The sequence below is a fragment of the Oryzias latipes genome, chromosome 19 (assembly GCF_053564925.1).
Source record: "Oryzias latipes strain Hd-rR chromosome 19, Olatipes_Hd-rR_3.1".
Lineage (NCBI taxonomy): Eukaryota > Metazoa > Chordata > Actinopteri > Beloniformes > Adrianichthyidae > Oryzias > Oryzias latipes.
In genome coordinates this window covers 25,686,630-25,707,024 of record NC_136255.1, presented here as the reverse complement: position 1 = coordinate 25,707,024, position 20,395 = coordinate 25,686,630, and the positions used below count along the sequence as shown (strand labels likewise).

At 47.1% G+C, this 20,395-nt stretch overlaps 2 protein-coding genes across 2 annotated transcripts; both read left to right on the top strand.

Annotated features, from left to right (window-relative positions):
* Positions 1-491: 491 nt before the first annotated feature.
* On the top strand, positions 492-9,801 carry aco2 (aconitase 2, mitochondrial). Its single transcript, XM_004080117.5, has 17 exons — positions 492-640; positions 1,616-1,752; positions 1,841-2,099; positions 2,486-2,578; positions 2,650-2,808; positions 2,975-3,125; positions 4,072-4,176; positions 5,109-5,200; positions 5,675-5,780; positions 5,860-6,017; positions 6,090-6,163; positions 6,240-6,351; positions 6,422-6,700; positions 6,777-6,968; positions 8,239-8,371; positions 8,443-8,564; positions 8,631-9,801. The coding sequence occupies exons 1-17, from the start codon at positions 605-607 to the stop codon at positions 8,766-8,768; spliced, it is 2,346 nt and encodes a 781-aa protein (XP_004080165.1). The 5' UTR covers positions 492-604; the 3' UTR covers positions 8,769-9,801.
* Positions 9,802-10,623: 822 nt separating this feature from the next.
* On the top strand, positions 10,624-17,543 carry csdc2a (cold shock domain containing C2, RNA binding a). The gene is made up of 4 exons (XM_004080118.5): positions 10,624-10,871; positions 14,409-14,715; positions 15,388-15,510; positions 15,671-17,543. The coding sequence occupies exons 2-4, from the start codon at positions 14,510-14,512 to the stop codon at positions 15,831-15,833; spliced, it is 492 nt and encodes a 163-aa protein (XP_004080166.1). The 5' UTR covers positions 10,624-10,871; positions 14,409-14,509; the 3' UTR covers positions 15,834-17,543.
* The last annotated feature ends 2,852 nt before the right edge of the window (positions 17,544-20,395 follow it).

Below are 20,395 nucleotides of genomic sequence, written 5' to 3'. Positions count from 1 at the left end.
TACCTGTTTGAGAACTTTAATTGCAGTTCATCAAATTAAAATTTTCTTGAGTAAAAATGTACTTTGGTGTGCAATGCATACCCTTGCTGAAGAAATAAAATTTTTTCTAACTATTGCGCAACTTTTTTGATGAACAGAAAATCTAGCTTATTTAACTTTGTTCATTAATTTATAAAAATGTTACATTTCCATCATATTTCTATATTTATTTTGTTTAATCAAGCACATATGAATGATTAACAACCATTTTACAAACCTAAACTTTTAGTCCATTGAATTGAAAACATGATGCAAATATCCTGTATGTATGGAAAATTTAATTCAAGCAATGCGTTATTTCTTTTAGATCTGCTGATGTGACGACCAATATTTTTCTTATGAGTCTGATGACACATTTTGTCACATATTGACACAATTTCTTTAATATTTTATTCCATGTAAACATGTACATTTTAGAAAGGAAATAAAATTCAGCTGTATTTCCAGGCTTTTCCACCAGAGGGCAGCAGTAAATACGACACTGGACGAAAAACCAAAGAAGAAGAAAGAAGCTTTTATACATCAGTGACGTCACGGCGATCTCACATCTTTGTCAGTGAACAAAATGGCATCTTACTGTCTCACCGTCGCACGGCTCCAGGTAAGAGCCTAAAAACTGTGATTTTTAAGTGTGAATTTCCCCGCAGCGAAGTGTCGATTTGCATGAAAAGATTTAACATCTCGTGTACAGTTTCCCGGTCTCATTAAAAGACCGAGAGCTAACGGATGAACGCAGAGGTTTTTCCTAGCTAGCTGCCTGGCAGGTCATCGTGTCCCTAACGCACCCGACCCAGGAGACGAGAACCAGCTTGACCCCAGCATATTATTGCCCTATAACGCCTCCGTTTTTAGTATGTTATCTCACATATTCTCTGTTAAACAATGAAATCAGTCTGGCTAAGGTTTAGCGATGCAGTTTTGGTTGGAGGTAACAAGGTTAACCGCAAGGTTAGAGCTCGGAGCGGCTGGACAGCAGCTGGAGGCGCCTGAGCGGCTGTTTCAGATGAAGAAAACGGACTCAAGCTGTCAGTGGGAGATTTTATGACGACGAGGAGTCTGAAATGCAAACATTTGATTGGATTCCGGCGCCATACTTGATTTGTTTGGATAAACGGAAATGAAGGCCGTTTGTTTTGATCCGTTTAGACAAAAACAAGTTGAGATCCGATTCAGAGCGTTTGATCAGAACAAAACTAATCACGTGATTTGGACTCGTGACCATCTGTCAGATCAAACTAACGGTTTTACACCGTTACCGTGAAGAGTGCAGTGACGTCATTACAGGCTTTATGTTTGGGGATGTTTCCCAGAATTCACCTCTTCCTCTGTTCTTATTCACTGTTTTATGTGAAATGGGGAAAGTGTTTCTGCAGGAGAAGTGCTTCAGGGATTGGTTCTGTGGGCGTGGACCTTGTGATCTGTGTGTGTGTGTTTGTGTGTGCGTGGGGGGGGGGGGGGGGGGGTGTTGACATATGACACCTGAGCCAGAGCATGGGGCATGTCATTCAGAGATCTGCAGGGTCTCTGCTCGGCCTTTGTTCGCCTGCTCTGAACAGGCTGGTCGTGCCGTCCTCAGGTGGTTCTGGGCCATGGCGTCCGCCGTTTGCACGTGGCAGCAGCCTACAGAGCCAAAGTGGCGATGAGCCGCTTTGAGCCCACCTCTTTCGTCGGTTATGACAAGCTCCAGTCCAACGTGGAAATTGTGCAGAAAAGGTGAGTTGTTTTCTTCCGCACATCTCCGGCGCCGTCTCTCGGTTCTCGCCGACCTTCGTCCTCCTGAAACCTGGGTGCTCCTCCTCAGGCTCAACCGGCCGCTCACCCTGTCAGAAAAGATCGTGTACGGTCACCTGGACGACCCCCACAATCAGGAAATCGACCGCGGCCGCACCTACCTGAGGCTCCGCCCCGACCGCGTGGCCATGCAGGACGCCACCGCGCAGATGGCCATGCTGCAGTTCATCAGCAGCGGGCTGCCGCGGGTCGCCGTGCCGTCCACCATCCACTGCGACCATCTGATCGAAGCGCAGAGCGGAGGCGTGAACGATTTAGCCAGAGCCAAGGTGAGGAGGGAGGTTGGGAGTCTCATCATTTTGTCATTTTAAAATGGCAGTTTCATCTCCATCTTTTATTTGTTGGTTGTCTAATAAGAAAGACGGCTTTATGTCTATTTTGGACAATTTGAGAAACGTACATTTTTGGATTTCCTTGGCATTAGAACCACATTCCCTTTTTTTCAAATGGTTTCATCTGTGATGTCATTTGTTTTTAGGAGGGGGCCGTTCACAATACCTAAACTTTATTTTCACCGGGTACTGGGGGAGTTTATTAATAAATGTCGGGGGTCCATTATTTGCTTAAAGGTGCTGGAAGAAAAAACGAAAACTTTGCAGTTCAGATCTGCTGCGGGACAGAAAAAGTCACTAAAGGGGGGATGTTTGTCTGACAGGAAGTGAATGAAGAGGTCTACAACTTCCTGTCCAGTGCCGGAGCGAAATACGGAGTTGGTTTCTGGAAACCCGGTTCTGGAATCATCCATCAGGTAAGAGAGGGATTTCTTTACATTGGAAACGATGTGCAACAGTCTTAAAAACAGAGGATTTGTCTCCACAGATCATCCTGGAGAACTACGCCTACCCAGGTGTGATGCTCATTGGTACAGATTCCCACACACCAAACGGGGGCGGGCTCGGCGCCATCTGCATCGGAGTGGGCGGAGCTGATGCTGTGGACGTCATGGCGGGAATTCCCTGGGAGCTGAAATGTCCCAAAGTTGGTGCAATTTTAAAAAAAGACTTCCATCTTTTTTCTGTCTGGACGAGTCGCTCGACGGGTTTGTTGGAATGACCTTTAGCCAGAAGGACGCCGCTCGCCTATGGGAGGGAGGACGCCAACAGAAAAAGTTGATTTGGGGAACATCATCTGTTTTTCGTTTCAGGTGATCGGTGTGAAGCTGACCGGCAGCCTCTCTGGCTGGACGTCTCCTAAAGACGTCATATTGAAGGTGGCGGGCATCCTGACCGTGAAGGGGGGAACCGGCGCCATCGTGGAGTACCACGGACCGGGAGTCGACTCCATTTCCTGCACAGGTCAGGAGGCGGGGACTCTTTCCGTTTCCTCATCCTTGATTTCAATTTAGATTTCAGATTGAAATGTGAAAAATAAGTCTGTATTTTAGCCATTTTTCTTATCAAATTGAAATAGGCATAAATGTGTCTTATTTTGAAAGGTTGAGTTGGGTTTCCTCTTAGTCAGATAACGCAGGTTAAACAGCAGCAGAGGTTAAATCGGGTCAGAGCTGTAAAGCAGAAGCTTTTTTTTCATTTGTTTTACTCTTTAACTTTATGAGAAACTCCGCTTGAGGACTTTAGCCTCTTCAGGTTATCATGTCAACCTCACGCTGCTGTTTTTATCCGTTTGTCTTTCCTGAAAAGTAAATAAAGTTTCACTCTGTTCTGGTCTGGAAACGACGTCTCTCCTGTGCAGAATCCAGAATCAGAAGAATCTTGTAGCATTTTTCTGATGATGGAGGAAACGTAAAAAAACTATTAAGCTTAAAGCTGCATGTCCAAGTATTTCTTTATTCAAACCAGATGAAGAAGTAAAAACATCGTATTTGTCAGAAAATACTGTGGGCGGAGCCACAAGCTCCCTGCTCTGCTCCATTCTGATGATCCATCTGCAGACCATCAGATCCATGAACGTCTGTTTCCTCGTCTGGAATCTGGATCAGAACTTTAACGTCTGGATGAATCTGACCGGTCATGTTAGGTCTGTGGAGCAAATGGGCCGTGAGCTAGTGGGAGAGCGTAAACAGATGAATGATGGGAAGTGTGTGTGTGTGTGGGGGGGGGGGGGGGGGGGGGGTCTGCCCCAACTCATGACTTCCTGCCGCTCTGCAGAAACTATGTCTTAGAAAACGACTCAAATTTTTAGATTTGAGCTAAAACCAGGATCATCAACTATGGAAATAGGTTGGAGCTCTCAGGAGTTTCTCCTAAAGCTCCGTCTCCCTTTCGCTGGTCTGCTGTGCAGGAATGGCCACCATCTGCAACATGGGAGCTGAGATCGGAGCCACCACCTCCGTCTTCCCGTATAACCACCGCATGAGGACGTACCTGGAGAAGACCGGCCGCGCAGGTACGTCTGCAGGGAGCAGTGGGGCATCTCAGCCATCTGCAACCTTTATAGACCACAGACCGGGTTATGTCACGCAAAATAGATGAACAAATACCGTATTTTCCGGACTATAAGTCGCCCTTTTTTTCATAGTTTGGCAAGGGGTGCGACTTATATTAGAACTAAATTGAAATAATTACATTGTTAATCCTCCTGTTATGTTCATTTGTGAGGAACAGAGATGATGTTCCTGGGTCAATTTGATGTATGAGGTATGTTAAGTGTTAAGAGTATGTTAAGTGACTCAGAGAATCAGCAAAGTTTTTTTTACAGTAAGATCTTGAAGGCTAACAACATAATATTCTATTTTCCAATGATTTCATAGATTCAGAAATGCAATAAAAGTGAAAACTGTTTCTACAAATACAGGATGAAAACAGAATATTAGTAATGTGTGGGAAAGAATTACTGTGAAATTATGAGATGAACATTCTGCTATGATTGTGTCATATGAGGTTGTGCAAGTTATTAGTTCTTGGTCTCAGATTTTGTCAAATAAATTTCCCGTCAAAATGCGACTTATAGTCCAGTGCGACTTATGTGTTTTTTTCTACTTTTTAATGCATTTTTGGGCTGGTGCGACTTATACTCCGGTGCGACTTGTAGTCCGGAAAATAGGGTAAATGTTTATAAAGCTTTGGGTTCCATTCCATCTATAAAATGTTAATCTACAGGAAGTCTGTAGATGTTTTAGAATTTAACAAAACAAAGTTGTTGACTTGCTAAAGTTATTTTTGATGATTGAAAAGTCATGAAAAGCCAAAAACTCTTTTCATTAAATGAACTTTACACACTTTGACATTTTCATTCAGGTTTAAATGAGCATTCAGGGCAGAATTCAGACAGACGCCGAGGCGTCTGTTCTTAATCTGTAATGATGCGTTTCGTTGCAGAGATCGCTGAACTGTCTGAGAAGCACAAAGACCTGCTGGTTCCAGATGAAGGCTGCGAGTACGATCAGCTCATTGAACTCAATCTGGACGAGGTTTGTGTTCTCCTAAAGAATTATTCTCTTTTTAGAAGCTGAGGGCATTTAGAAGACTTAACGTCGTTGCCAACAAACAGAACAGGGACAGTTCTGCTCCCATCAGGATCTGATCAGGAATAAAATGAATTTTAATGACCCACTTCTTCCAAAACTCTCCATCTTTTGGTGGAAACTTAATCAGGACTAGCATTTAGCCCATGCGGCACATTCAGGGACACAGAAATGGTGTTCTCTCATGTTTGGAAGACAAACTTTGTCTTTTTGATGTCATCATGGTGAACATACAACGCAGAGAAAGAGCTCAAACAAAACCAAGTCAAACACAATCAATGCAGATGGAAATAAAGGATCAAAGCAGAGCAGGCAGACATGGAGGCATCTGCTGCTTCCGCTCTCGTGGTCTTTATCCTCTCTGAAGTTGACCTGATGTGTTTGAAAATGTTGTAACCTCCATCTGGCTCCTCTCTGCAGCTGAAGCCCCACATTAACGGGCCGTTCACCCCGGACCTGGCTCACCCCGTGTCTGAGATCGGAGCTGTGGCCAAAAAGAACGGCTGGCCCCTGGAGGTCAAAGTTGGTGAGAGCCTCAGACGGAGGAGGTCGCCTGCGCTTGAGCCACGCGAGGACGATGGGGGCTGACCTTTGTCCCCCTGCAGGTCTGATCGGCAGCTGCACCAACTCCAGCTACGAGGACATGGGCCGCGCCGCCTCGCTGGCCAAGCAGGCTCTGGACAGAGGCCTGAAGTGCAAAGCCCAGTTCACCGTCACCCCCGGCTCCGAGCAGATCCGCGCCACCATCGAAAGAGACGGATATGTGAGCGCCACAGAAATGCAAAGAGCCGCGTCTGTCTGACCGCACACTGAATGCAGAACTGTCCTCCTGCAGACCAAGATCCTCAGCGACGTTGGAGGGGTGGTCCTGGCTAACGCCTGCGGACCCTGCATCGGACAGTGGGACAGGTATCTGCGCCGCTTTCGGTCACATGACTCCTGTTGAACTTCCACCCCTGACGGCGAGTTCCGCTGCTGCTCTCAGGCGCGACGTGAAGAAGGGAGAGAAGAACACCATCGTCACGTCCTTCAACAGGAACTTCACCGCCAGGAACGACGCTAACCCCGCTACGCACGCCTTCGTCACGTCTCCTGAGGTGAGCCCGCTCCAAACCCCCACAGCACACGTCTCTGCTTCACGTTTAAGCCGCGCCCCCTCCATCGCAGATCGTCACCGCCCTCGCCATCGCCGGCACGTTGGACTTCAACCCTGAGACCGATTACCTCACAGCCCCCAACGGAGAGAAGTTCAAGCTGGAGGCCCCTACTGGAGATGAGCTTCCCGCCAGGGACTTTGACCCCGGCCAGGACACCTACCAGCACCCGCCCCCAGACGGCGGCGCCCTGCACGTGAACGTCAGTCCGTCCAGCAACCGGCTGCAGCTGCTGGAGCCCTTTGACAAGTGGAGCGGGAACGACCTGGAGGACATGCAGGTCCTCATCAAGGTGAGTCCAGACGCCTGCGGCCGCTCAGGTGCTCGCCGCCGCCGCTGCGCACCCACGCCGCCTCCTGTCCCTGCAGGTGAAGGGGAAGTGCACCACCGACCACATCAGCGCCGCAGGGCCCTGGCTCAAGTTCCGCGGTCACCTGGACAACATCTCCAACAACATGCTGATCGGCGCCGTCAACAGCGAGAACGACGGCATCAACAAGCTCAAGAACCACCTGACGGGGGAGTACGGGGGAGTCCCCGATGTGGCCCGCCACTACAAGGTGAGCTTTCCAGAGCAGCAGCGTCTCATCAGAAAGAAGCTTCAACTAAACTAGTCCCAACTGCCCGTACGGGGCGGAAACCAGCTGGTCAAACCTGGATGGGACCCGCAGGAAACACCAACATCCCAAAGCTGCAGAGAGAAAATGTTCCTATTTCCTACGGGCGCGGCTTAAACAGCACGTAACTACAGATATGTCATTACTTCAGCCCCCCAAATCCTGCAGAATTAGACAGTCGAGGTCTAGTTTGTGTGGACGCTGTAGTATCACGTGCACACCCCGTGCACGCAGCGTTCACGCACAGTCAGAAAGGACCCAGAACTCGCACCTTGCTAACGACTAGAATGTGGCGTAAGGACAGCGTACGACGATACGGCAGCATCACGGCACGTCACAAGAATCCTTACCAATACTTCACGATACACGTACCACACGACGACAATGGTACGTTACGTTTTCATGACGTCCTTTGAGCCTCAAGAGGGACTGTAGGACACACCTGCGCTCCCCTAAAGATGCAGCCGCTCCCCTCTACGACCCTCACGGACCAGACGGCCCAACATTTGACTAATTATGCATCATTAAAGCCCCGCTCTGGTTTTTAAAATCTATTTTCGAAGATTTGCCGGTTGTCGTTTTTAGCCAAAAAAAAGAAATTTGTCGTTTTCTGGGACATAATTCCTGCAGAGCGGCAGGTGTTCATTACAAATCCACCTGAGTTGTGGGGGCGTGACCGTTGGCACAGAGTAAGCCCCCCCCACACACACACTTCTTGTCATCCCTTTGTCTACGCTCCAGCTGTGTCCTACCAGACTTTACTGGAGCAGTATCACATCCATCCAGCCGTCCAGTTTAGATCCAGATTCCAGGTCAGACCAGGAAAACAAAGCCGCTCATGGATCTCTGATGTATCAGAATGGAGCGGAGCAGGCCTCCCCATTGCTGAGAGCTCAGAGCAGGGATTCTGTGGCTCCCCCAGCGTATTTTCTGACAAAATCACAAAGTCTTTTGTCTTCTGCTCCTGATTTACAACAATTTAAAAAAAGGAACTTAACTTTCTTTTTGTGTCCCCCATGACAGAAAATGCCACAAGAACATAAAATGTCATTTTGATCAGACGGGGGGTCTTTATAGCTAACTTTTAATAAAAAATCCAAAGAGAAGCAGATTTGATGGGACAGAAACAGGAGAACAAAAGCCATCTGTCCATCAGTAGATTGTTGTCCCAGCTGGTCTGACTGAACCGCCTGCTGTTCCCGGTTCTCTGCAGGCCAACGGGCTGTCGTGGGTCGTGGTCGGGGACGACAACTACGGCGAGGGCTCCAGCAGGGAGCACGCGGCGCTGGAGCCCCGGCACCTGGGAGGAAGGGCCATCATCGTCAAGAGCTTTGCTAGAATTCACGGTACGGCGGAGTTTAGGAGGGGATTCCCGTCCCGGTGGGAACATTTCCCTCTGAAACGTCTTCTGTTTCAGAAACGAACCTGAAGAAGCAGGGCCTGCTGCCCCTCACGTTCTCCAACCCTTCAGACTACGACCGAATCCGCCCCGACGACAAGATCTCCATCCGAGGACTCAAAACCTTCGCTCCGGGAAAGGTAAGTGTGGGGCTTGGCGCGGCGACCCGTCAACAGATCTCGCTCTAACCCGCCGTTCCCTCGCAGCCTCTGACGGCGCTGGTGAAGCACAGCGACGGCAGCGAGGAGACGCTGCAGCTCAACCACAGCTTCAACGAGACGCAGATCGAGTGGTTCCGCGCCGGCTCCGCCCTCAACAGGATGAAGGAGCTCCAGCGCCACTGAGGAAGACCTCTTTCAGTTTTAGGAAGGTGGCTCAGAATGTAAATGAGGGTTTCATTAGGTTGAAGCTTTGATTGACGTAGGAACAAATTAGGAATATTTCTGAGCTTCAAGCTAACGTTGATGATGCGACAACGCTGCCTGTTCTTCGGTTCGATTTTCATTCATCTGCTGTTTTTTAATGTGATCTGGGCGGTCGGTTCTACGCTCTGCTCCAAAAACACAAAGGAGGCGCACAGACCACAGAATAGAAGCACTCCTTCCTGTAGCTGCACACGCTTCATTCTGACACCTTCAGTCATCTGGTTGCATCTGTGGATCTTCTGATTTAAACAGACTCTAACCTGGAGCCCCCTAGTGGCTGCAGGGAGGTACTGCGGGTAGCAGAACCAAAATCCTCTTCTAAAAGCAACAATCAGCTTATATCTGTCAGTAATCATTATTATTAAATATTCTATCAAATGACTTGATTGTTTAACATAATTATTTACTGAAATAGATTATAAATGATCTGTATTTCTGGCAGAGAGCATTAATGGATATTTTTGCATTTATATCCTGCGTTAAAGGTTATTTTCTTCCCATCTTTTCACTCTCTTATTAACAAATGGACCCATATTTTTGTTTTTATTCATTTTTTTTCCTGCTTTCAATCGTTCCTTACAAGATCAAGCACTTCCATGCTTTATTTATTCTTCTGCAGTCCAGTCTGAATCGTTTTTCTGCTCATTTGGTTCACGTTTATCGTCAAACCCCTTTTTTGTGGGGTCAAACGCCATTTTTGAAAGACACGATGCTGTTTGTTTGAAAGGAGAGGATGAAAGCGGATTATAGTAGAGGAAAAGCAGTTTTTCTTTGTTAAAGAACTAAAGTTTCTTTTTCCTAATGGTTGCCATCATAATGCACCAGATGAAGGCTGCAGCCGTCAGTCGTGTCGTGTCAAGTGTCTGTGTGCATTTGGATGTTTTTCTCCCACATCATCGTCTCTGTGTTACAGAAGTACAGACGGGTTGTAAAATAAAAATCACTGATCTCATCTGGTTGCATTTTGTTGTTGCTTTTTCAAAAATAACTATTAAAATGCAAACTTTAAGTGGCTCCAGTGAACAAACTCTACAGATCATTTGTTTTAGTTATTCCATTTTTAAGTTGTGACGATTTCTTGAAATGTTTCCTGGTGTCGCGTGAAAATAATGTTGAGTAGTGATAAAAATGAGGTTAATTTCATATATGCATAAAGAATAACTCAAAACATACATAAAAGGACACAAAAGTTCAAATGTTTTATGAGAACTATCAAAATATGACAATTTTTAAACTTTGATAGATTAAGAACAAGTCAACATGTTTGTCATGTTGGAGAAAATGTATTTATTTAAATTTAATTATTTTTTATTCTTAGTTAATAAAAAGGAACAAGTGTTTGTCTTTGATTTTTCTTTGGATCTTTGGAAACATAATTATAGTTTGGCATAAAAAAAAACCTGGTCATGGCGATTTAAATGAGAATAATGGTCACAAATATTCCTTTAAATTAGAAAATATTTCAATAATAAAACTAAAAACTTTTAATTACAGTCAGTTTAAGTTTTGACCAACTTCATGAAACAAATGTCACATTTATTTCACACTTTAAACTGAAAGAAACTAATGTTCTGGACGTAAACCGGCGTCTTTCAGCAGAATAACTTCTGATCATCTCTGGATCAACATTATTCTGATCAAAACATCAGATTGTTGTTTATTTCTGCGATCATCTGTTGTTTATGCGGTAAACAAACATGTTGGATTCAGTAGCGGAAGCTTTTCTCAGAACAAAGCCTGTCGGGTTGTTGGTGTGACCCCCCCACCCCGCCCCGCCCCGCCTGAGCGCCGCCGCATCCACGCCGACACCCCCGGCTCCGTCCAGAGAGGGCGGCGGCGGATCTGCGCTTTCTGTGACCGTGAGTCGGTGACCCGTTCCTTCCTCCGCGCGGTTCGGTCCCTGCAGGTGTACGGAGCCCGCCAGCCCCCCCACCAGAACCCCAGCGGCGCCTCGCGGCTCTTCTCAGACCGAACCCCCTTCCCTGACCCGCCCGGATTCGCGGAGCTTTGACCCTCTGAAAGGTACCGGAGCCTCCTCTCCGCCTTGCATCACTCTGTGGAATGTTCTGGAAAGACCCGCCTGTAGAGCCGGGGGTCCGAACCGAGTCTTTTTGCGGACTATTTTCTCTCGCGGATCTAGTTTTGGGTCGAAATCGTCTCCTGAAAAACGTCTGATTTAAGAATTAAAGGCCTTCTTGTGCGTAAAGCGCGCGTTCCTCCTCCTGCTGCTGCTGCTGATGCTCCTCGTGGAGGCGTTTTGGCCTTTTGTCTGCCTCCTCAGACCTCCTTCCTCCTCCTCCTCTTCCTCTTCCATTCGGCCACAAAATCACCCTAAGAGTTCAGTTTGTCGGTGTTTGTTGGTGCCTCCTGCATGATCTCTGCTGTCAGTCCATCATCAGGGATGTCCATCCTCAGCATCAGGACCACTGTCTCCAAACACAAGCCGCTCTGCCATGAACTCGGTCTTTTTTCTCTTATTTATATCAGCAAACATTACTTTAAAATCCAACATATCTGAGGGAATTAGCAGAAAATATTAGGCGAATACTTAAGATAAATTAGTTCAACCGAAAAAAGCTCAAATTAGCTCAAATATCCGCAAAAGTGACGGAAAGTTCTAATATATTAAACATTTAGCAAAGTTACAACAAAATAAATATATAGTTAGATTAAAAAAGGATAGAAACCGTAGTTTATTAAGAGCACCAATAATCTTACTTCTCCCATGGGACTAAAAGAAAACCTCGTTTAAAGCACCAGCATTATTTTTGTGTCAGCACGTACGTACGCGATGACGTCATTTCAACACTTCCGGTGACTTTCAAAATTAGAGGGATCCTTTGAAAATGTATTATAAATATCCGAAAAATGAAAAAAAAATTGAAGTTGCAGCTGTTTTCCCCTAATAGTTGTAATAGGTTTCCGTAACTAAATTTGTTGCCAATTTAGTTTATTTCCATTGAAGTTCATTAAAATGCATTTTGATGTAAACCTCACAAAGTAAATAAAATGAAGGAGCAGCATGTTTATGGATGTTTTTGCCTTTTGTTAAACTTCTTGAAAAGTGTTGGATGAAGTACATCAAAAACCTTTTACCGGGTCGGGGTCTCCGCTGAGGCCATCGGCGGTTTCCCCGGCCGGTTGGCTGCCTCGGTCCCGTCGAGGCCTGACCAGAGCTCTTCTAGGGCCGGCGTTTGGGGGTGGGGGCCTGGGCTTGCTCCGGGGGGGGCCGGCGCTTTCTGGCTCCTCTCCCTCTGTGTGGGGTGGGTGGTGCTGGGCCTGGGGTGTCGGCGCCTCCGGGGGTGGGGCCCCTGGGCTGGGTGGGCCTGGCCCCCTTGCTGGGGGGGGGGGCGGGGGACAGCTGTTTGACCACCGGGGGACAGTCTACCAGCTGTCCCCAACTTACCCCCTTCCTCATATAACCTCATAATAGGGTGAGGGGGTGGGGGGATTAGCCTGCGATGAGCCTTGGGGGGGGGGGTTTACTAGGCAGTGGCCCCCCCTCCTATGGTTTCCGTATGGAGTGGGCCCCCCCTCTTTCGGTTTTATTTGCACCTTAGACATGTAGGGCCCTTGGTAGGGGGGGTGCTTGGACATCACTGCCAGCAAGCAGCAGATGTCCTCCTAGCACCCTACCCGCCAATTTTAACCGCACCTTAGACATTTAGGGCCCCTTGGTGGGGAGGGTGAGGGGACATCACTGTGAGTAATCAGGAGATGTCCCCTTAGTGCCCTACCCGCCAATTTTAACTGCACCCCCCTTAGTACACACACCCCTCCCCCCTCAATATATACATCCCAACATAAACACACACACATGCACACACACACCCTCTTAAACACACATATACGCACACACATTTTGCAAGGAAGGTGGGACCTAGGACCATCTGTCCCCTGCCTCTTCCCTGGTGGGGGGTACGGGCCCCTTTGGAGCGGCGGCCGTGTCCCCGGGGTGCCGGCTTCCTGGGCCCGGCGGTGCTCTCTCCGCGCGGTGGGGGGGTTCACATTACATCTGAGCCGGGGGTGTTGGTGTCCCTGGGGGGTGGGTTCTGGTCCTTGCTCCTGAGCGCTGGGCCCCGCCTAACTTCCAACTGTGGCCGAGCCTGGTCGGGCCATATTTACAACACCCCTTGTGGGCCCTCTTTTTTCCCCGGGGTTCCCCCCTCCTGGGCGGGGGCGGCGGGCCCCTGCCTTGCTCCTCCCTGGACCAACCGTGGGCCGGGCGGATGGCTGCCTGGAGTGCGGGGCGGGTCTCCCTTGGGGGGTCCTGGCTCGTACCTGGGGTTGGGGCGGGGGGATGCCCGGAACTCCTGGGTGGTGGTGGGGTGCTCATCTGGGGCTGTGGGCGTCCCTCTCCGGTGGGGCCCTGCGTTGGGCTCTCCCGGCGCGGCGGGGGGGCTGTTCTCCTGGTTGGGCCGGGGCGGCCCTCTCTTTCCCTCTGTGCCTCCCTGCTCTCTGGCTCTGGGGGGCCTTGCGGCGGTCCTGCTGGCCCTGGCCTGGGTGGCGGGCTTGGTCGCCCGGGCGGCGGTTGTTCCCTGCCGGTTTCCGTGTGGCGTGGGGGGGATTCCGGCTGCCGCTGCTGCTGCGGTGGGGGTCTTGGGGTGGGGATGGCTGGGCGCTCTCCTTCCTTCTTTACACATTCCACCATCCATATTAGAAGAACATGAGCACTCACCTGAGCACGGGTGTTGGCTCACCTTTGCACTGGCGGTTTGCGTGACTGAATGACTGAAATGTTTCACACTAGTTGGTTTTAAGGCATAAGTATGCGTGTGAGCACTATCTGTTTTGTGTACATGTCGACAGATGGACATTTTTGCAACTAGCAGGTGTGTTTGACACTTGGGTGTGTGTGTGGACAGGCTCCGCCCTTTTTGTACTGCATTTGAGCCTTACCATGGTGATTAACAACCAGTAAACTTGTTGCTCTATGCTGCTTCATGGTCTTATCCCCCTTCCCCTCCTACTATCACCCTCCTTCCCCCCCTCTTTCTAACGTCCCTCTCTCTTCTTCCCCTCTTTCCTTTTCCGTCCGGTCCAACACCAAAGATCTTCAAACATGTTTGAAATTAATAAAGTTTGGCCTCAATTACAAAAGGGGTTTATTCAGACATACCTCTGGTTTGTCTGAAGATTAATAACCCCTCTTGTTAAAATAAAATATGTCCAACACAAGAGGCCCTCAGCTCTCATCTGTTTGCCCAGCTGTTGGACAGGACAAGGTTAAAAAAAAAAAAAAAAAAAAAACCTTTTACCCACAGAGGGAAAAACAGATTTTTTAGACTTTAATTTGAAATAAATACTTGCAAAATATGGTTTAAAATTGTTATTTTTTTACCACTTAAGGTGGATTTGTAGTATTTATTAGGACAAAAGCAGACAGAGTAAAGCATGACTGTTGTCGATGTAAACTAGCATGTTGATCCAAAGGATAAAAAAAAGAAAAGAAAATTGGCATGACAAAATGATCTAAAAATCTTACAATAGAAGCACAGATTGATGGGAATTGAGGTAAACAAAAGTGTTGTTCTTTCCTCTCCTGCACCTTAAATTTAGGGTGCTCCCCTTTACTCCTCCACCTGGAGCTCCTCCTCTCCATCATGCAGGAGGTGTGATCCTCCATCACCTCCTCTCTGTCTCTGGAGGGAACCAAACTGATGCTCAAAGAATCAGAGATGTCAGACCAGGACTCCCCCTTGCCAGCGGACGCCCAGCTGCCCCTGACGTCCCCCCGCACCCCCCTGCAGATCTCTTTCCCCTTCCTCAGGGAGGGCAGCCGCGTCTGGGAGCGGGAGAGGAAACCGCCACAGCCTGGCGAGCCGCTGAGCCCACTCCCCACCAAACGCACGCGCACATACTCAGCGTGAGTACGAACCCGAGGTGACCCCCCCACCCAATACTCTTGGAAAAAAATAAGTCCAAACTCTTCAAATGTGAAAAAATTTTCTTTGCTAATGGGGTTAAAAAATGGTCTTACCCAGAATTCTCATTTATGATTTCTCAAATTAAATTTGCAATTGAAAAATGTTCTTGATAAGATTATTTTTCTTGTACGACAGAAAATAAGACAATTTTTACTTGAAAAAAATGTATTTTTGCTCTCTTAAGATTCCAAGGAACAAACTAGTGTTTTCAGATACAGTATGTTTGACTTCAAATGTGTATTAACTCATCTAGAGGGAAAAAAGTTATTTTAATTATTATTAATGGAAGTATAAGTTTAAAAATATATATATACCTGGCAAAAAGATGACCAGTCACATCTAATCACAGTTTAAAAACTGCTGTGTTCACAATTCTTAGGTTAGAAATAATTTAATCTAACACACCAAAAACAGGAAAATGTGCTTAAAGTTTTCTGATTGAACTTCTGGGTTTGTTGCACAACTTCCAAATTGAAGACAAATCCAAACAATTTAAAAAACAGAACAAATGTAAAGTGTTGTGGGAATGTTTTTCAATAAATGTATATTTTTTAATCATACCTTTGCACTCAAAAACAGATAAAACTGTGTGTGTTGTTGTGTGTGTGCAGGACTGTGCGTGCCAGATCAGGTCCTGTATTTAAGGGGGTTTGCAAGAACTTCTCCAGATCTCAGGGTCATGGGTTCCTGCGTCCCTCCCACGGGGGGGAGGACATCTTTGTTCACATCTCTGAGTAAGTGGAACAAGTTCCTCAACACTATCTGTAACGTAAACCTACTTCCAATTCTCCTTCTGGTCTCTCAATAATGTGTCAATATTATAACAAAATAATAACCATGAAACAACGAAAATTTTTCTGAGCTTGGTCTAAAATTATTTGGGAAATGTTTCAGCATTGAAGGGGAGTATGTGCCTGTGGAAGGAGACGAGGTCACCTACAAGGTGTGTCCCATCCCTCCCAAGAACCGGAAGTTCCAGGCGGTGGAGGTGGTGATCACTCACCTGAAGCCCGGCACTAAGCACGAGACCTGGTCGGGTCAAGTCATCAGCTCCTAAAGGAGCATCTGTGGCAGCTGCAACGGCAGATGGGGATGTAGGTCCGATTGGATTTGTGAAAACAGAAGAAAGCCTGGAATGTGTTTATTTGAATGTCTAAATGTCAGCGCTGAGTTCTGAACACAGACGTTTTTGGAAAGTGGAACTGAACTGTGGGATGCAACTGCAACTTTGCTGATTTTTGGGGAAGAAATGTTTAAGCCTTAGTCACATGCCCCCATGCAGGGGTTGACTCGCATGGATGCTGTAGGTTCTTGGCTTGTCTGGGCTCGTGGAAGGTCGTTCGGAGCGCAGGTGTGTTCTTTACAGGGAAGCTGCGCTCGAAGCTGCTGAAGTTTTCAGCTGCACGACGTCGCCGCAGTGATGAACGTTCTTCTGCTTCGGACTCATCAGAAGTCCTGAAAAAGGACATGTCAATGAGAAACTGCCAACAAATCTAAAAATCTAAAAAAAACAAAAGGAATTGTTGGTTTCATAAATGTCAAAATCCCTTACCAGATCGTCCCAGGATCCTTGCTTTTGTTTTTGCTGTCCTTTTTCAGCAGGTCGAGGCCATCGTTGATCTTCTTTATCAATTCATTGCGTTGGATGAAGTTGAAAAACGCATCCTGCGTCCTCCCCAGTGGGCTGGATGTACCGAAGCACTCTGGACACATTGTCCACCTGTGGACACAGAAGGGTCAATAGTGGTTTTTAATCAATAAAAGAGACAGTGGAAGGAACTTTTTCTGTTTTTTAAAAAAGTTTAAAAAGTTTAAGTTTAAGTTTAAAAATTTTCACTTCTCTGAAAGACGTCTTTATATATTTCCAGTATGAATTTTCACTGGTGTGTGTCCTTGAAAGACGGAAAAACTAGACAAAGCAAAGGTAAGAGAGCGTAGGGGACCCTCAAATCAGCCTAAGGGCGTGGGAGGGTTATAAAAAAAAATAATTGGACCGCTGCAGAGCACCTCATGTTATTGTTCACCTGGGGTCCCTCAAACTGCTAAATCCTCCACTGTATATGCCACATTTGATGGACGCTTGTGCAAGTGGCTTGCCATCGGCTTCAATGGTGGGTTTCCACAGCTTCATGGAGTTTCTAATGAAGGCTCTTAGGCCGCCTTTACACTGCATTGTTCAAGTGACCCAATTCCGATTTTTTCCTCTCATGTGGCACAGATCGGATATGATAGGTGAATGTGTAAGCAGGACAAAAGCGCATGGATTCCGTTTTTCTCAGATCGGATACAGGCCTCTCTCATATGTGGAAATAAATCGGATACGAATCGGATACGTGCATTTGCGTGTGCCATGTAAGCAGACAAATCGGATATTCCCCAGTAAATGAGAGTCGTACGTCAGTGACGTCAACTCAGGACACCACCAACTGAGATCACATGACTTATTAAGGTGCTTTTGTGCTGATGTTGCTGTCAGCGTGTTACCTTTCAGCCTCAGGCTTCAGACCGTAGTTGGAAACCGCTGTTATGTCCGGTCCAGACGCAAACGGTAACTAATGGAGCGGGACACCGTTGCTATGGAACAGCAGTCTAGAAGCCGTTTATTTCTTTGGGGGGCGTGTATGATGGGGACCATGTGTGTGTGTGAGCGCGCGCACGCGTGCTTGCGTGTGTGTGTGTGTAAGGAGAGAGCCCCCCTCTCTCCTGTGAGCGCGGATTGGGGGACTGTCGGAGAACCGTAAATTAAAAGAAGGTGTCTCCCCCAAAAGTTTTGGAGTCTTTCTTAACAAACTCTGGAGGCTGAGGGTTCAGAACGGAAAAGAGAACCCCGAGGAAATCTCCCGTGTGTTTCTGATTACGGTCGGAAAAGAGAAGTCATCGCGCAGGAAAGGTTCAACACTTGGATCAAACTGTTAGTACAGCACGTCTGCAAACACTTCCTCATTCAAAACTCGGAGAGAGCACATAAGACGGCCGAACACCCCCCCCCTTTTTCCTCCTCCATGCGTCCCCTCAGAAGCGCCCAAGGCAACGCCTCCTTCCGTCGCCGCCTTGCCTCCATGACAACCGCAATCACAAAAGTCCGAAAGAGGTCTGCGGAATGCGGAAATACTGCTACGTAGTCCTCAGAATGTCTACGTTTGATAGTTTCAGCATTGTATAGTGTAAATGCAAAAATCAGATACGGGTCACTTTTAAAAGATGATGTAAGCGGATCGTCAAAAAATTCGGATATAGTCAGTAAATCGGATATGAGCATCAAGACCTGCAGTGTAAAGCCGGCCTTAGAGCCCTGTTGATGTATAGCTCCAAGTGTGACCGAATGCCCACTCACATTGGCACGGCAAGGGGGATCTCCAATCCAACCTCTTCACCGTGAGTACCTACTCGAGTCTCCAATAAACACAAACACGCCACCTGTTAATATAAATACAATTTAAAATGCTGCAAATTCAAATGCTAAAAACTTTAGTAAAAAGGTCCACATATCAAGATCACCTCCCATGGCCAAACCATAGAACCAGAGTCTAGTCTCCCACAGCTGCCATCAGCCTCATGGGCCAATCACAGCTCAACAGACAGGTGGTCATGAAAGTTAGCTTGTGGTGCACCAAGAGGGAGAAACTACCACCCATAGCCCCGTCTGTCACATTCTACGCCCCCCTTTTTGTATTCAGGCCCCACGGATAAAAAACAAACCAACAACAAATCTACCTACTTAACACCATGGTCGAAAAACAAGACCAGCTACCTGGGAGTTCGCAGCCCCATCTGCCCGATTTAGCACTGATGCTGGGAGATGATGCAAGTTTCTATGTCGTCCTGCCGTGGCGTGAAGACCTCCTTCTGCGTCAGCCCCAGTGGGTATACAGGAGCTTGGAAAGGTTGTGTACGATGGACCCACTCTTCCTGAGGTGTAGCATTATCCACAAGGTCAATTTGAAGGGGGGTTTGTATGTAAGATGGTTCAGGTCGACCTCCACTAGGGTCAAGCATGACCCTGGTTGTCCTCCTCAATACTAGATGGACTTCTGGTTACTTGAGGCCCTTCCTGCATGTGAATGTGCATGGAAGCTCTGAGGCTAGATCCACATCCACATTGAATGTGTGTGTGTGTGTCTGTGGAGGGGGGTATCTGACCTCCAGGGTTAACTTTGGCTAAGCTGCATTTGATGTGTGTATTGAGGGTGGACACTTTTCTTGAAATAGAAGAAAGCACAATACTTGCTGTTGTATTGTAAGGAGAGAAGTGTGTTATGGAAAATATGGCTTTAATTGCGTGTTTGTGTGTGTACGTCTTGGCAGGTCAGTGTGTGGTGTGGCTTTTCTGACTCTCACAGTTCAAAAAATGTTGCTCTTTGTGTCAAACTTGTTTGCCACCCCTGTTCTATGCATTTTTTTTAAATTCTGTCTCACTCTTTGTGATTCATGATGAGATGCCTGATTTGTAGATGTAGGACAGGTGACTCCTGTGACCACAGGGTGGCAGCACTGTCGAGACTAGCCCTTGTGCTCAAATGAGTGGGCCAGATGGGACACCGTAGTTCGGTTGGGGTTTTGCTGGGTTAGCGCCATTTTGTCTTCAGTTTCCTTGTGCATATTCTGAAGCTGCCTGACTGCTGAGTGGATGTCAAGTTCTAATTAAAACAAAAGGAGTTTGTGGTTCAGTCACAATCCTGAATCCAGCATCCAGTGTCCTGTGGTTCTCTCTTCGTCACTCCACCACCATACAACATCAATAAAAACACAACGCAGAGGGATGGCGTCGAGGGGCCGGAAGCAGACTTGCTGATGCTGAGGGTTACATCTTTGGTGCCGTGACCCGGATTGTGACAGTCTCTTGGACCCTGCAGACTCTGATTTTAGATAGGCATCCACTTACAAAACGGGTATCCTTTATTCTCAAGAAGTGGAGTGTAAGTGATTGAGTTCTCCTGTTTCTGATATATAGTGAAAAAAAAAAAATCAGTGTCATTATTTTAATTCTAAGCTAAATGAAACCTGATGTATTTTTTTTTTCTCTCCCTTTTCTTTAAAAGTGTGCTACCTATTAGTTTTCAAGATTATGTCTTATGCAGCTACTTGGTTTAACTTGGAGACATTTTGAACAAGTGGGTTATTGCTGGACTGTTATATGGTTTTGATTTGAATCGTGACTGAATTTTATTTTTTTCTGTTGAATTTGACTTTATTTTTACATTGCCTACCCTCATACCGTGGGCTATAAAGTATAACTAGTCCCACGTCCAGTTCCAAATACACTCCTAGCATTCAGAACGGACAATTTTTTTTTTGCATGTGTGCATAATAGCGGCAGGCAGAATAAGATGTTAAGCGAGTACATAGACACTCCACTAAACCTGGGGATGTCTCCAGGTGCACCTGCACACAGCTGTCCTCCTCAGGGTCCAGCACTAAGCCACTCTCATGAACTTGATGAGATCAAAGTTATTCCCTGCAGTGATGGGAGAATGGCAGAACACAACACAGCAAGCCAACAGCCAGTAGTGAGACCAAAGCAGCTCTATGACACCACCCGTTATACCAGCCCCCACTCGCAGCTCTTGGGTTTTGAGTCCCAGCCTCATAGACACCCCCTGGGGCAAGACCCAGAGTCAT